At 38.0% G+C, this 13,382-nt stretch overlaps 1 protein-coding gene across 4 annotated transcripts in view; it reads left to right on the top strand.

The window, feature by feature from the left end:
- Nucleotides 1-13,382, top strand: part of TENT4A (terminal nucleotidyltransferase 4A) — a 66,514-nt gene that overhangs the window by 31,453 nt on the left and 21,679 nt on the right. For all 4 annotated transcript variants that reach the window (XM_058831541.1, XM_058831540.1, XM_058831539.1 and 1 more), the window contains exons 8-10: nt 1,966-2,092; nt 10,079-10,179; nt 10,429-10,598. In XM_058831541.1, coding sequence (XP_058687524.1) covers nt 1,966-2,092; nt 10,079-10,179; nt 10,429-10,598 — 398 coding nt within the window. The remainder of the gene's footprint in view (nt 1-1,965; nt 2,093-10,078; nt 10,180-10,428; nt 10,599-13,382) is intronic.

Genomic DNA, 13,382 nt, shown 5'->3' with positions numbered 1-13,382 from the left:
TTTATGCAGGATACATCTCAAATGTACCTGCCTAGCATTAGGTTAGACTAAACTAATACAGATTCTTTGAGTGTGTATTCTTAATTTGTGTTACATGAATTTATAGAATCATTTAGGTTGGAAAAGAGCCCTAACATCAAGTCCCACCAGAGAGGGACTTGAATTTAGTGGTAGGTAATACATGTGCTTAGCTGCTTGTCTGTATTCCATTTCTATATTGCTTCTCAATTTAATTCTCTTATATATCTGTGTTTATAATATCATTATGTAGCTAGACACAAATGACCTGCCTCTGAAAATCCCATACTGAATTAATCATTACTTTTCTTGTAGAAAAGTGTTCTGATTTCATGACCACTAGAATATATTAGTCACTTTTCAGCCACCTTTGGATTAAGTCCTTCGTGAAGTCCTCTGTGAAGAACATTACCATGTGTTTCCTCCTAGATTCACTGTCCTAGGCCCACATTGATCCCTGCTTTTACTTCAGAACAGAGTCCAGTAGCTAATAAACCATTTGGAGAGGCTTCTGTAACTTTAAGCCTCGTGGTTGCTGGATTGCAAAGTGGTGCATTCAGAGCAAGATACTCAGTTAGGTCAGTAAAGAGAAAGTATTTCTTGATCAGTTTTTATTTGACCATGTGAATTACTGGAAAAAAATCTGTTTTCCCAAATGCTTTTATGTTTTCAGTTAGTTTTCATTGATTATGCTTTTCTGTTAGAGTGGCATTATTGTTGGAGAATTTTGAAAGGAATGTGTTTTTTTTTCCCCTGGATGGCAGATCTCAGCATATTTGTCTATAGTGGCTTGCTGGACAAAACACTCAGAGGAGTGAAGTGTTCCTTTTCACTTGGATTCAGCCTTGTTGGATTCAGTCCTCCAAAGGATGGATTCTGTCCTTGATCCATCAATTTTTCAAAGCAGAATTTTCATTGATTTCTTTTATTGATGGCCCTTGATCTGATTTTCATATTTGTTGGTTCATTCCTTTCTAGTATTCTCACAGCATTTCACATGTCATTCTGAAGGAGGGAACCTTTCACTATAAGCAGTTTTCTACCCACTCAAGACCTTGTCCGTATTTTATGCAATTTGAAAGCGGTTTTATTTATGTTTTTTAAATTGAGTACTAACAGTGAATTTTGATGTCTGGTACCAAATACATTCACAGAAAGCCCTGAAATGCTTTCTGCTAGTAGCAGCAAGATTGTTCTAGGTATCAGATGGGCAATCTATTCTTCTACATTGTCACTGATACAGAAGGTGTACAATGTTCTTAACTTCTGTAGTTCCTCACATGGCAATAGATTTGGAAAGAGTTCCAGTTAAATGTCACTCATTTAACTGGAATGAGTAAACTGCCCTCTAAAGTAGGGCAGGTGAGAGTTCCACAAACAATCAAGAAACAATACTGTAAAAGCTTCTGGAATCTTCTGTGGTAGATTTTTGAAAAACTGGTTTATCCTGTGGAGATAATTATCTGTATATGCTAGTTTATTAATCTGTAGTTTTGATAAGGTTAAATAGATTTGATGTGAGTCTGTCTTACCTAATGAAGGTAATGTGGTTACACAAGTGAAATTGTAAACTGAATTTTGAATTAGAATTCCTGGCCTGCAGGAACTCTACTGGTAAGTGAGATGTGATGCTTTAAGCTTGGTAGCTTCCCTCTTGAAGACCACTCTAAGAGCTTTAAGCTGATCCCTATGTTCTGTTTCTTTCAAGCACTGTATGTGAGTATTTTAAAAGTGGTGAATGGAATGCATAATGTTAAGTGTCATTCCTAAGGTCAACTTCTTTTGTTGAAATAGGCACACTTAGGTGTTCCTGATATGACTAGGATGGGATAACTGGTTTAAACAGAGTTAAGCTGTATTGTTAAGGCTTCTGAGCTTTACGTATGTGTAATGTTTTGGTAACTGATACTAAAAAAAGATGATCTGATGCCTGTCACATTATTTCAGGAAACGACGTTGGCAGAAGTTCTTACGGTGCCATGCAAGTGAAACAAGTTTTTGATTATGCCTACATTGTTCTTAGCCATGCAGTATCACCACTTGCAAGATCATATCCAAATAGAGACTCTGAGAGGTAATTAGTTCACTTTTTCAATACCCATTTGTCTGTGTAATCAGTTAGGAATGTTTAGGTCTAGATTCATAAAAAGAATGTTCTCATTTATTGTTTAACTGTGCTTGCATTGAAATCTGCACAGCAATTTGAGCTGCTCAGGGGTATGAGAGTGCAATGCCTCATTGTGCAGCATTGAAATGGAGAAAGCATGATAAAACCCAGGATGAGTCCATTGTGAGATTCTGATAGTGTGGAAGGAGCCAGAAGATAATTGGTCTTTCCTGAAACATTCTGCTTGAAGGAGGACAAAACCCTCAAAAGAGGGTTTGCTGGTTTAATGTTTACTAAGATGCATGTCTTTATTGTGGCAAAAGAAATGTGTGTGATCGAATCGCTTGTTTAGACAAGTAGAAAATGAAACAACAAAGCTAAGAATTTCCCTGGTTCTTTAATACATAAGTTATTTTAAAAGACTTGATATGTATTTAAGAATTTTAAAAAATGATTAAGAGTACTATATTAAAAAAAAATAATAGAATCAGTCCGGTTTGATGATAATGCCAGAACTGCTATTAAAAGTAGCATACTTCTAGACATGCCATTTTTAATGCAGTTCTTAGTGTCTTTCATAGAAACATAAGCAGTAGTTTGAGCTCTCAGCTTTGCACTTTCTATTTTTTGAAAGACAGCAGAAAGACAGTGAAGGCACGGCAGCCATGTGGTATTTCCATTCATGCATCTGGTCTAGTGCCTTTTGTTCTAACCCTCAGTGTGCCCAGAATTTGGGCTAGATCAGTGGATGTCTCTTCCCAGAGACTTCCCTAAAATCCCAATGGCTTTGAGCTCCCCAGCTAATTGCTGGGAAGAATGGCTGTAAGATGTCACATAAAGATCTCAGTACAACTGCAAACTCTAGTCATGATGTAAACTTCCAGCATTAATGTAACTGGAAGGTAAAATAGTTTCCTCTAGTAAGTTTACATCAAAGCGGATGCAGTCTTTCACTTGTGAGTTTAAAACTGACAGTACTTTAAGGGTGCCTGTAAATCCTTTAGGTTTTCAGTGGTATTAAATTCACAAAGGTTGAGACTGCACTGTGATGGAGGTACAGAAGGAGTGGTACAGAGTTTCACACTGACATTTGAGACTGCTGTATTAAGATATTAAAGGACACTGTTAAATGTGTATTGGCTGACAATTCTTGGTAGTGAATGAAACTTTGTCCTTAACTAAGTACAGATAGAGCAACCTAGGGATTCCTGAAGTTTTGGTTGTCTTGGGTCCTGGCCTCCATTAACTTCTGGTTTTCTGTGAAGGATATAGTCATTATTTTATGAGGTGTCTGTACTTACTACAGCCATTAAAAAGTATATTTGTACAGCATCTAACGGGAGCCTCAGGTGTCATCAGTATGTGCATGGTCCATGGACTTGGACTTGTTACTGTATCTGGGAAATGTCTGAATTTTGTTCACAACTGCAAACCTTTGGAGCAGTCCCAGCAGCAGTGTTCAGGTGTCATGTCTAACCTGTCTGTGCATTCTGGGCTCTGTACCAGTGACATATGAATCTCAGAACACATCATGCCACTGGCTTGAAAGTGGAACAGCATTCAGCAAAGTTCTGTATACAAATGGCTCCCCTAGCACCAGTCTTGTCAGTGACAAAGGACTTGTAAGTGGATGATGAGCTGTTAGGTAACAAGTTTGTTGCAGAAATCAACAGTCCATATTTGGTCTCAGTCAAACCTGATGTGCTTGGATAATCCGTGTATGTTTGCAGGTTCCTCTTCCTGCTGTAAGGCAGGGTGGTCTATGCTCTGTATAAAGACCTTTCTGGTGGCCTGACCTAAAGCCTGGCTGGCTGTCTGGGAGCCCTTTGTTTTAATCAATTTTTTTTTCCTTTCCTACCTACTTGTTAGCAGGTAGGTTAAACTATAGTATAACTGTAACTATAAGCAATGGGCTCCATTTAAGACCAGGGACTGGCTTCTAGTAGAACATAGCATTCTACTAGAGGGATTGAGACTAAATGAAGAGTGCTTGAAAGGATAGGAGAAGTTGCAGGAGGCTGAACTCCACAGGCTGTTTATTCAGTTTTGTCTTAGTTGGGGTTAGCTTTATCCTAAGTGGGATGGTTCTTGAACTGTCTGATGGGTTTGAATTCATATTTGCTCTTCCCAGGAAAGGTTTCTGTGTACAGAGTTCTCTTTTGTACATGACACTTAGTAGATTTCACATCTTTCCTGGTAATTGTTGCAGCTCTTTTTCAGGGTCAGTCCAATGCAAAAATATGTCTATATTAATTTAAGGCTTTCTAGAGAGCTGCTGCTTCTGATAGTCCCAATGGAAAAAAAAAAAAAAAAGTCAGATTGTAGTCGTTCAGCAGCACAGGCCCTTTTCTTCTTCATGTTCTGTAGTAGCAAGTCCCACAGAATAATAAGGGATAGATTCACATCACTTCATGTGAATCACGATGTACCATCATCATTCAGGCTTCCAAGTAAAACATCCGAGGTGTAGTGGGAATTAAAAGCTATCTCCTGTCATGGGAAAGCTTTCTTCTCAGTGGAAACAGTAATCAGCTGAATCCTGCAGGTAATTCTTTCAGCTACAGAAATTACCTTACCACTATCTTGTTCCCAGTCAATCTCACCTATCCCCTTCCAAGAACAGCTTAGGAGAGCTTGATTGGCAGAGCTTGGTTGATTTTGTTAGAGAAAACAGCTTCCTGTCATCTTGGAAAAAGTAGTTTCCTCTTAGGAAAATAAGAGACTGATCCATTCTGAACTTGTACCACTTGTATGCAAGGTAAAGTTTGGTGTTGTGTCTTCAGCCAAGGTGATTGAAAACAGTGATTGATTTCTTAATATTTAGGGCCACAGTGACATGAGTCTAGCTGTGAAATACAGTTATGGACAGGATATTTTCCTGCTTAAGGATTGGTGTCAGTATGTGTTTTGAACAGCTTTCACATGATCTTTGCTCCTAGCTTGTCTCTGGGAAAGAGTGTGCCATCTTAAAGGAACTCACTTCTTTAGCCTGTGAGGAATGATAGTTTCATAGAATCATTTAGGTTGGAAAAGATCCCTAAGATCATTGGGTTTAGCTCTTAACCCAGCCACTACTGTTTTCACCATTAACCATGTCCCTCAGTGCCACGCTTACATGGCTTTTAGCTACACCCAGGGATGGTAACTTCAGTGCTTCTCTGGACATCCTGTTCCAGTGCTTGACAAGCTGTTTGTTGATAGAATTCTTCCTAATATCTAATCTGAACCTTCTGTCATGCAGCTTGAGGTCATTTCCTCTTATGCTTTCACTTATCTTGGGGGAAGAGACCAATGTCCACCTGGTATAACGTCCTTTCAGGCTGTTGTAGAGGATGATAAGGTCCACCCTGAGCTTCCTTTTTTCCCAGGCCAAACAAACCAGATCCTCACAAGAGTTGTGCTCCAGACTCTTCACCAGCTTCATTGCCCCTTTCAAGTCAGTTACCATTTTTCCAGTTATGTTTCCTGATGAACCACAGGAAACCTTAGCAGATATTTGGCAACAAGCTCTTACGTATTGATTCGTGTTCATTTAAATACTGGTTATCTGTTGCCACCCCGTCCATGGCCTTTATATTAAGGTGTAGTTTCATATTATACCTTCCTAAGCTGAGTATCTGTGTACTGTCTTCTGTCAGCTGTGCTGTTCCTTCCTTCTCTGTCTGAATCTTGCCTTGTATGAGATCTAGCAATCCTGCAGTGAGGTGAGTCAGGTCAGGTTTCTAGTCTGACTGAAAACAAGTATCTCAATGCTTCTGTCATCCAAGTTGATCTAGCTTGTGGGTGATGGTGGGCAGATCAGAAGCAAGAGAAGCAGCAAGAATTCACATTTGGGGCAGGAGAGAGTGGTATTGTTCACAGCTGTAAGTTATGCTGCTCTGGATATGATAAAAATCCATCCTTAGGTTAATATTTATGTTTTGCATATTGGGATACTGGCTCACACACTGGTCTGTCAGATAGTTCAGCTATGAGTGTGTGCTCAGGCTGCATCTCTTAACAGCTCTGTAGCCACATTTGGGAAGCTGAGGTGCTCATATAGAATGAGGAATGGAAGACTTGATTTTGCTGTCATATGCCCTTCAGTATAAATTAGACCTTGGAAATCTTCTGTATTGTGCTAGACGTGATGCAGCTGGATAAGGGAAAGAGTCTCATGCCAACAGGTCAAAGCTTGAGAAAGCCTAGGCAGTTTCCTACTGCATGTCTGGAGTTGTCATTTACAGGTCATAGTCTTCAAAACAACCATAGCCAGATAGAAAGTGATCTTTCCATCTCTGTGTGTGTAAAGCTGTTGGGTCTCTTCCTAGTGTTCATCTCAACTTGATCTAACTGCTTAGATATAGGTGGTGTCCTAACAGGTCTATATCTTATCTTTGAGTTGCTCTGGTTGGCCAAAATAGTTTTGGAAGCATTGGGAACTGTTACTAGAATGTCTTCTGTCCCTTAAAAGGTGTCAGTAATACCAGCTTTTCCTAAACAGTGTATTTGTTAGGGTAAAGGTTTTAGGTTTGAGGTCTTTTTTAATCCTCATGCTCTAGGATATCATTCTCAGGTGCACCTTACTGTGCTTTTAGATTATATTGCACTTTCAATACCTGGGGGTTATTTCAGTTATTTTGACCATTCTTTCAGACTTGGTGTTTTTCAGGCTCTGCTACTCAGTTGTTCATATGGAGCTTGGCTGCAGCTTTCCATATTTGATTTTGCTGAATGTGATATCATCACTCTGATCCTTTTAAGAGTGATCTTATGATTGATTTGTCCAGTAGTTGTGGTGTAATGAGAGTTAGAAAGTGTCACTGTGAACCAAGGTCTTGCAGCAGGTAAAAGAAGCTTCTGAGTTCTTAGTATAAAATGAACTAGATCTGTAAATAGCTTATTCATGGTCTTACTATGTGATAATATTAAGAGAAAATACTTAAAGGGGCATCTTTCTCAGGAGACCTGTCTGATTTTACTAACCAGATAAGAGTATTTTTTTCTCTTCCAACCAAGCATATTTGAAGAATTGTCTCAGACATCTGTAGAAATTTTGCACTCAGTAAAAATAAAAGCCCCAAAAGCATGACATTTTTTCACACTAAAGTCAGGGTAGATTAATAGTTTTTTTTTGTTCCCAAGCATTTTCAGTGTTGTAAACAGATGAAAGCACAGTTTTCAAATGCTTATTTTAAAAAACTGTTCTTTGAACCCATGGATATGCTTGAGTCCCATACATAGGAAATAGTGTTCCTTTGAGATCAATACCTGGTTTGATCACACTTGCTTCCTCTTTCTTTGCTGCTTTATTAAGTATATGTCAGTATAACCTTAATCACCTTTCAGTTTCTGATGTCTCATAATGAATGTTTTTAATTTTGCTGTACAAGCAATGTAGCATGGATCTGCCTTTGGACTCCTGACCTTATAACTTAGTGAATTTCCTTTTTTCTACCTTTATACCAAAAAAGAGAGTTTAGAGCTTTGATTTCCATGCTCTTTCAAAGAACTGGTGAGAGAACATATTCCCCTATTCTGTGCATGCAACTCTGCCACATTGTTGGTGTAGCAGTCACTTCACCCATTTTGCGTGTTTGATAGCAGGTGTTTTTGGTATATCAGTCACCCAGTCTGATAAAAATACCAACCTCTATTGTTCATTTTGCTTCTGCTATCTGAAATTGTGACTTGTCGCACTATATTAGTAATGGCGAGAGGTACAACACAGATTCTCTTGTGGGTTGAACAGGAGAGCAAGGTTTATTACCCCAGATCTTCTTTTATAGACAAGTACGAGAAGGTCCAAAAAGGTAAAACTCTTACTGGTCAATAAACTAACACATTACCATCATTGGTCAGTGGGGTACACCACCCCTTGACCTTCTCTTGCAAGAAAACAAGAAACTGACAAATAGCAGCTGCAATCTTCTGTCTCTAAGGTTTATTTTGATTCCTCCTTATGATTTCCCAGGCCACTTTCTCAGGCTAGTTTGAGAAAGTTATGTGACTTGCTTTTCCACAAGCACTGTGCTCCCTGCTTGCAGTTAGCATCCACAGTGACTCTTGCTTTTCATAACCCTTTACTTCCAGGAACATCCTACAAGAAGCTTCAGGCTTGACAAACTCGTTATATGTACTAAGCTTGTGTTACTCAACCCCTGTTCACTTTCTGGTTCTAAGACCACAGCTGGTGGTAGTTGTGAAATTTATGTGTAATCCTAGAGTAAAAGCTCCACTCTTTCTGAAAGTGTTCTCAGATGAAACTTTTTAACTGCAATATTTCCTCCCCTGTCCTGGTGCTGATGAGACCCAGCTGGTGCATGTTTGAGTCCCTGCTCTTGGACTGCTCTCGAGAACTGCAGCTTTAGAGCCACAGCTCTGCAGTTTTGGTCATCCTTGTCTTCATTCTGTCTCCTCTTGCTCAACTTACTCTTTGAGACAAAGAAACCAGAACTGCATTGAGTGTTTAAAAGGCTGTTACATCATGGGAGTATACATTAACAAAACGTGGTCCTCTGATTTATTTGTTCTTTTCTTAGTGTGCTCTGCTTAGCTATTGAACTGTGGTTCCCAAAGCATGATCTGTTATAACACAGTTCTTTAATTTCTGAGTGGTGACAACCACACCTTTAATTCTGTGTGTAAAATTTAAGATTTTATTTTACAGCATGCATCATTTTATCCATGTTACATAAATAGAATGGTGGATGATATGCATTCGGTCCTGCTGGCCCATCTGCATCTATTGGACTTGTAATTTAGATGAAATTATTTGCTTCAATGTTTGCTGGACTGAATTTTTCAGTACTAACAGTAAAACATCTTTAAATCTGGAAGACTAACATGGAACATGTGGTATTTGGTCTTGCATGAGATAGTAATTGCTAGGATAGTAGGAGAATTATTGCTACCTGAAGTGTTTACCTAGTAAAGGTAGTCTAAATATACCAGGGTGTTTGTATGTTCTGCCTTCCCATTGCACACCTAAACCGAAACAAAAGTCCAGTACTGGTACAAGGTACCTTTATAATGTGAAATACAAAATAAACTTTAATGTAACCATTCAAGATTAAAAAAAATAACATTATCTGCTCCACAGTGGTAACTTTGCACAGCACATTTTTGTACAATAGTAATTTCTTCATGTATCTTGAGCGTGGATTTTATAGTTAGTGTTTCAATAACTAGTCTCTGATGAAAAGAAAGCTTGAAAATTTCTCTCTCAAACAAGAAGACGGGTCATTCCTGCTTAAGAAGTACGATTCAAGTAGCTGAATGTTGGGAAAGTGTGTTGGAAAAACACTACTTTGTTGATAACTGGTCACTGTTCAGCAGGACCAGGTAAGCTTTTTCTCTGAGCCTATTACTGTTACGAATTTATTGAAATTCTACCTTGTTTTGGAGCCAGTCTGTTTCTTGTTCCACTACCTCATGATCCATGGTACTTCCTTTATAATTTTGGGGGCCTTAACACCTTTTAAGTTGTTTTGTAAATCCAGAGGCAAGGATTAGTGAAGGTTCTCTGTCTCCAGACAGTCAGTTGCAGTGCTGTGATGTTTTTTGTCTTCCATGCATCCCATACCTGTTTATAATGCAGATTCTATGGAAAAACTTCATGTATGGAGAAATGCAAGAACCATAAATTGCTTTTATCAAATATACTGTTATCAGCATGTGCATTCTTAATCATTAATAGGCACTCCATTTAGAAATACAGAGTAAAAAATTTACCTATGTGTCACTGCTTGCATGTTAGTATGGTAGAAGAAAAATAATATGAATATAAGTGGTGCTTCAGTGGACTAAATGGTGCTTCAGTGGATTAAATGCTAAAAAAAAGAAGGTTCAGAAAGATTATTTGGTTAGGGATATCTTAAATTAACTTTTAGTGTAATTTGGTAGCTTGTTAAAATGCTTGCAAATATGTAACCAACAGTTTTTGTTTAATACTTAATTGAAAAATTTTTTTAGCACATTAGGTAGAATCATCAAAGTGACCCAAGAAGTGATTGACTACAGGGCCTGGATTAAAAAGAAGTGGGGGAGCAAAATTAATTTATCACCTGAACTTGGTAGGTATAGCAGGAAACCAACTTAAAATTTTTTCTTGAATTTGATGTAATTCAAAATACATTCCTAGAAATTAACCATTCAGATATACAGGAAAAAAATAAAAGGAACCTTTAACTTTCTAACCCAAGATTAGTTTTCTCTGAGCCTGTTTTTCAATTAGCTTGTTAAAGTGCAGCTCTTCTTAGACTTCAAGGCCCATGTGTTTGTATTGTGTGCTCTTAAATGATACTTACGTATTCTGTTAACAGATAATAGGTTGAAAATAAGAGACCCAATAGCTCTCTGCAATGGAGAACAGCAACAGAACAGAGATTCTGATCCATCTTACAGTCAACACTTGGCGTTGTCATTGGCCAGTGCACAACAGTTATCTGGTTCTTCTGCCTCTTCTGTGTCATCGCTCTCCAGCAGTGACATTGTAAGTGTTTTCTTTTAATGGGTTAAACTAGTAAATATCAGCGATTAACTTCAAAGCCTCAATTTATACAATAGCAGTTAATGTGCTATTTTCCCTTAACTGCTGCAGCAAATCAGTAATGTTCCCTGCTCAGAAAAAATTACTAAAATAAAATACTTTTTTATTAAATTAAATGTGTCTTATTTCTCTCCTAAATCTTTGGTACTCTTTGTGGTAGTGGTTAGATGTAATGAAATATAACAACCCAATTTAACAGTAGCTAATTTAGTAGAAGAGAAATGTCTTCATATATCCTTCCATTAAGCAAAATCATCCATTGTCAAATTGTGATCTTTGTTCCCCATACATGAAATTGAAGATGAACATTATATTGTGCTGTGGAAGTGAATAATACTCATTATTTTCAGCCAGTCAGTTCATGTTTTAGTGGTAACAGGGCACTTGCATAAAGTCTTGTCACCTTCCTTATTTTAAAGTAATTGCTGGGCTTTATTATAACTTCCTGGAAGAGGAGGCTGCAGTCTCTTGAGATATGTTCCCAGACTCTTTAAGGTTCTGCCAGGTGCTTTTGTTTTGGAATAAAGTTAAATCAGTGCAGATTATAAAGCATAGCACTGCAAGGCATGAGTGGCTCCTTGTAAATCTTCTGAAGCATTTTGTCATAGGTAGAGGCATTGATGAAACAAGATGTAATATGCAGTCAACTATGACAGTGAATAACTGGATGATGCCAAGAGATGTCCAAATACCGGTTTCTTGGCTGCTTTCAAAAGCTAGTCAAATACACGATTAAAAGTTAGGAATTGTATTCAATAAACATTTAACAACTCTTGAGAGGGAAGCACTTCCTATATATGTTCCAGTTACTTTCTGTAATTACTTTACACCACTGATTTTTTGGTGTTGAATTGTCTTTTTATGCCACCTTCAGTAAACAGGACAAATGTTTTAGTTTTACCATCTGGCTAATAAGCAAAGAACAGCATAATACTTGCCAGTGATACTATTAGCCATGCTCCTGGTTTAAGTATATCACTGGGAAGGATTTTGCTGTAATAAATTCTTTGAAAAATGCAAGTATTGGTTATTACATTGGGAGTGCACAGTATTGGGTGGTGAGTCATTATGAACTCCCCTTAGTCCTGTTTAGCCTGATGTTCAAGGTGAAACTTCATTACTTGATGCCAGAGAAATTAATGAAAAGTGAAAAGGAAGCTGTCAACGAGATAGAACTGAAATAAATTTTGGCATTCAGTAATAATAAATAGTAAAAGGAAGTGCTATGTTTTCTAACATAACCATGTTCATGTCCTTGTGAGAAGGGCCAGACCATATATTGGCATTATGTTCTTAGAAGACAGATAGCATGTTACCTTAATTTGGAGTGGAATGGCAGGTTTCTGACAAGTGACTGATGAGTTCATCCTACTCTTACTTGGGCATGTGAGGAGGAGAAAGTTCTGGCTGAGCAGTCCTGAGCTGCATCTGATTCAGGAAGAGAAGCCTATTCTGCCATAGTCAGGTGATCATGCCGTGATCTGGCATAGTGTTGTGCCCAGGTTGAAGCAGAGGAACATCTGGCACGTGTGACAATTTGGTATTTGTGCCAGAACTTCTGGTGCATTAATAGGCATGATGTAGTGAGCTTTTCTGTCAGCTTTAGAAGAAGGTAATTATGAATATAGTGCATCTCATCACTTTAGATTTAGATGCAGTGTTACCTCTGATCTTGTGCAAGGATTGTTCTTTGGGAAGGAATCTGTATTTATTTAAAGTTAAATAATTTGAAATTTTCTTATACTGGAAGACTGAAAGCTAGGTATAGATTATAAAGAAAATGCAGGAGACGAGGAGACCTTAGAGTTACAGCTTGGTGACCTCTTCCCAGTAATTCAGGTTTTATTTTAATAACAAGATATTATTCCCTATGTCACTATTAACCTTAACCACAAACTCTTCATTAAGGCACTGTTTAAGGAGGTGTATTTTTCATGACTGCAGAATATAATTTCCTGTTTATGAGGTACAGGACCCTATCTGTTAAATTGTAGGGACTAGATAGTGTATTTGCTTTTCTATTTACTGCTAAAGTTTTACTGGTAATAATGATCAGCTGCATCTGGTCCTTTCTGAATTCTACCTACCAGTATAATAGAAGTCAGCTTACTTGTGTTGAGGAAGAGGGAATAGGCTTGAAAACTTGTGACATTACTTTTTCACATTGCCCCTCTCCAGCCATCCGCTGGAATAGACGTATTTTGAAGTCATCACTTCACTGTTTACTGGTGATAATTCTGGAGGCCTTGCATATATTTGTCAACATGTCCTGGAAACAATATTGGCTGTATATATGGAGTGTGCAGGTATTAACAGGAGTGCAGTATTGCTCACAGGAATCCTACATTTTTTATCAAACCCTATAGTTTAATAGTTGATTGCAATGCAGTGTGCTGTATGGTTTTTAAAGATTTGCTTCCTTGGAGTTCTTACAGCATTTCAGGTTTTGCATTAATAATCTGTAAATATGACTCAGCAGCTGAATAGATAATTGTTCTGGTGTCCTGGACTTTTGGGTCTGTCAGCTAAAGCAATGGTTATAGATTTATTCTGGCAGCAGGAGAACAGAACAATTACAAGGAGCATGTTTTTCTCAAGACTGGATTAACATAAACCAGAGCTAACATTTAGAAGCCAGATTCTCAATGTCTGTATATGCTCAGAAAAATGGAAGAAAATAAGAGCTTACAGTTACTACCCTGAGTTCTCCATACTGGTGGCAACTTT

Source organism: Poecile atricapillus, chromosome 2, assembly GCF_030490865.1.
Source record: "Poecile atricapillus isolate bPoeAtr1 chromosome 2, bPoeAtr1.hap1, whole genome shotgun sequence".
NCBI classification, from domain to species: domain Eukaryota; kingdom Metazoa; phylum Chordata; class Aves; order Passeriformes; family Paridae; genus Poecile; species Poecile atricapillus.
Note: the sequence above shows the minus strand (reverse complement) of the source record. Positions and strands in the feature narration are given on the sequence as shown.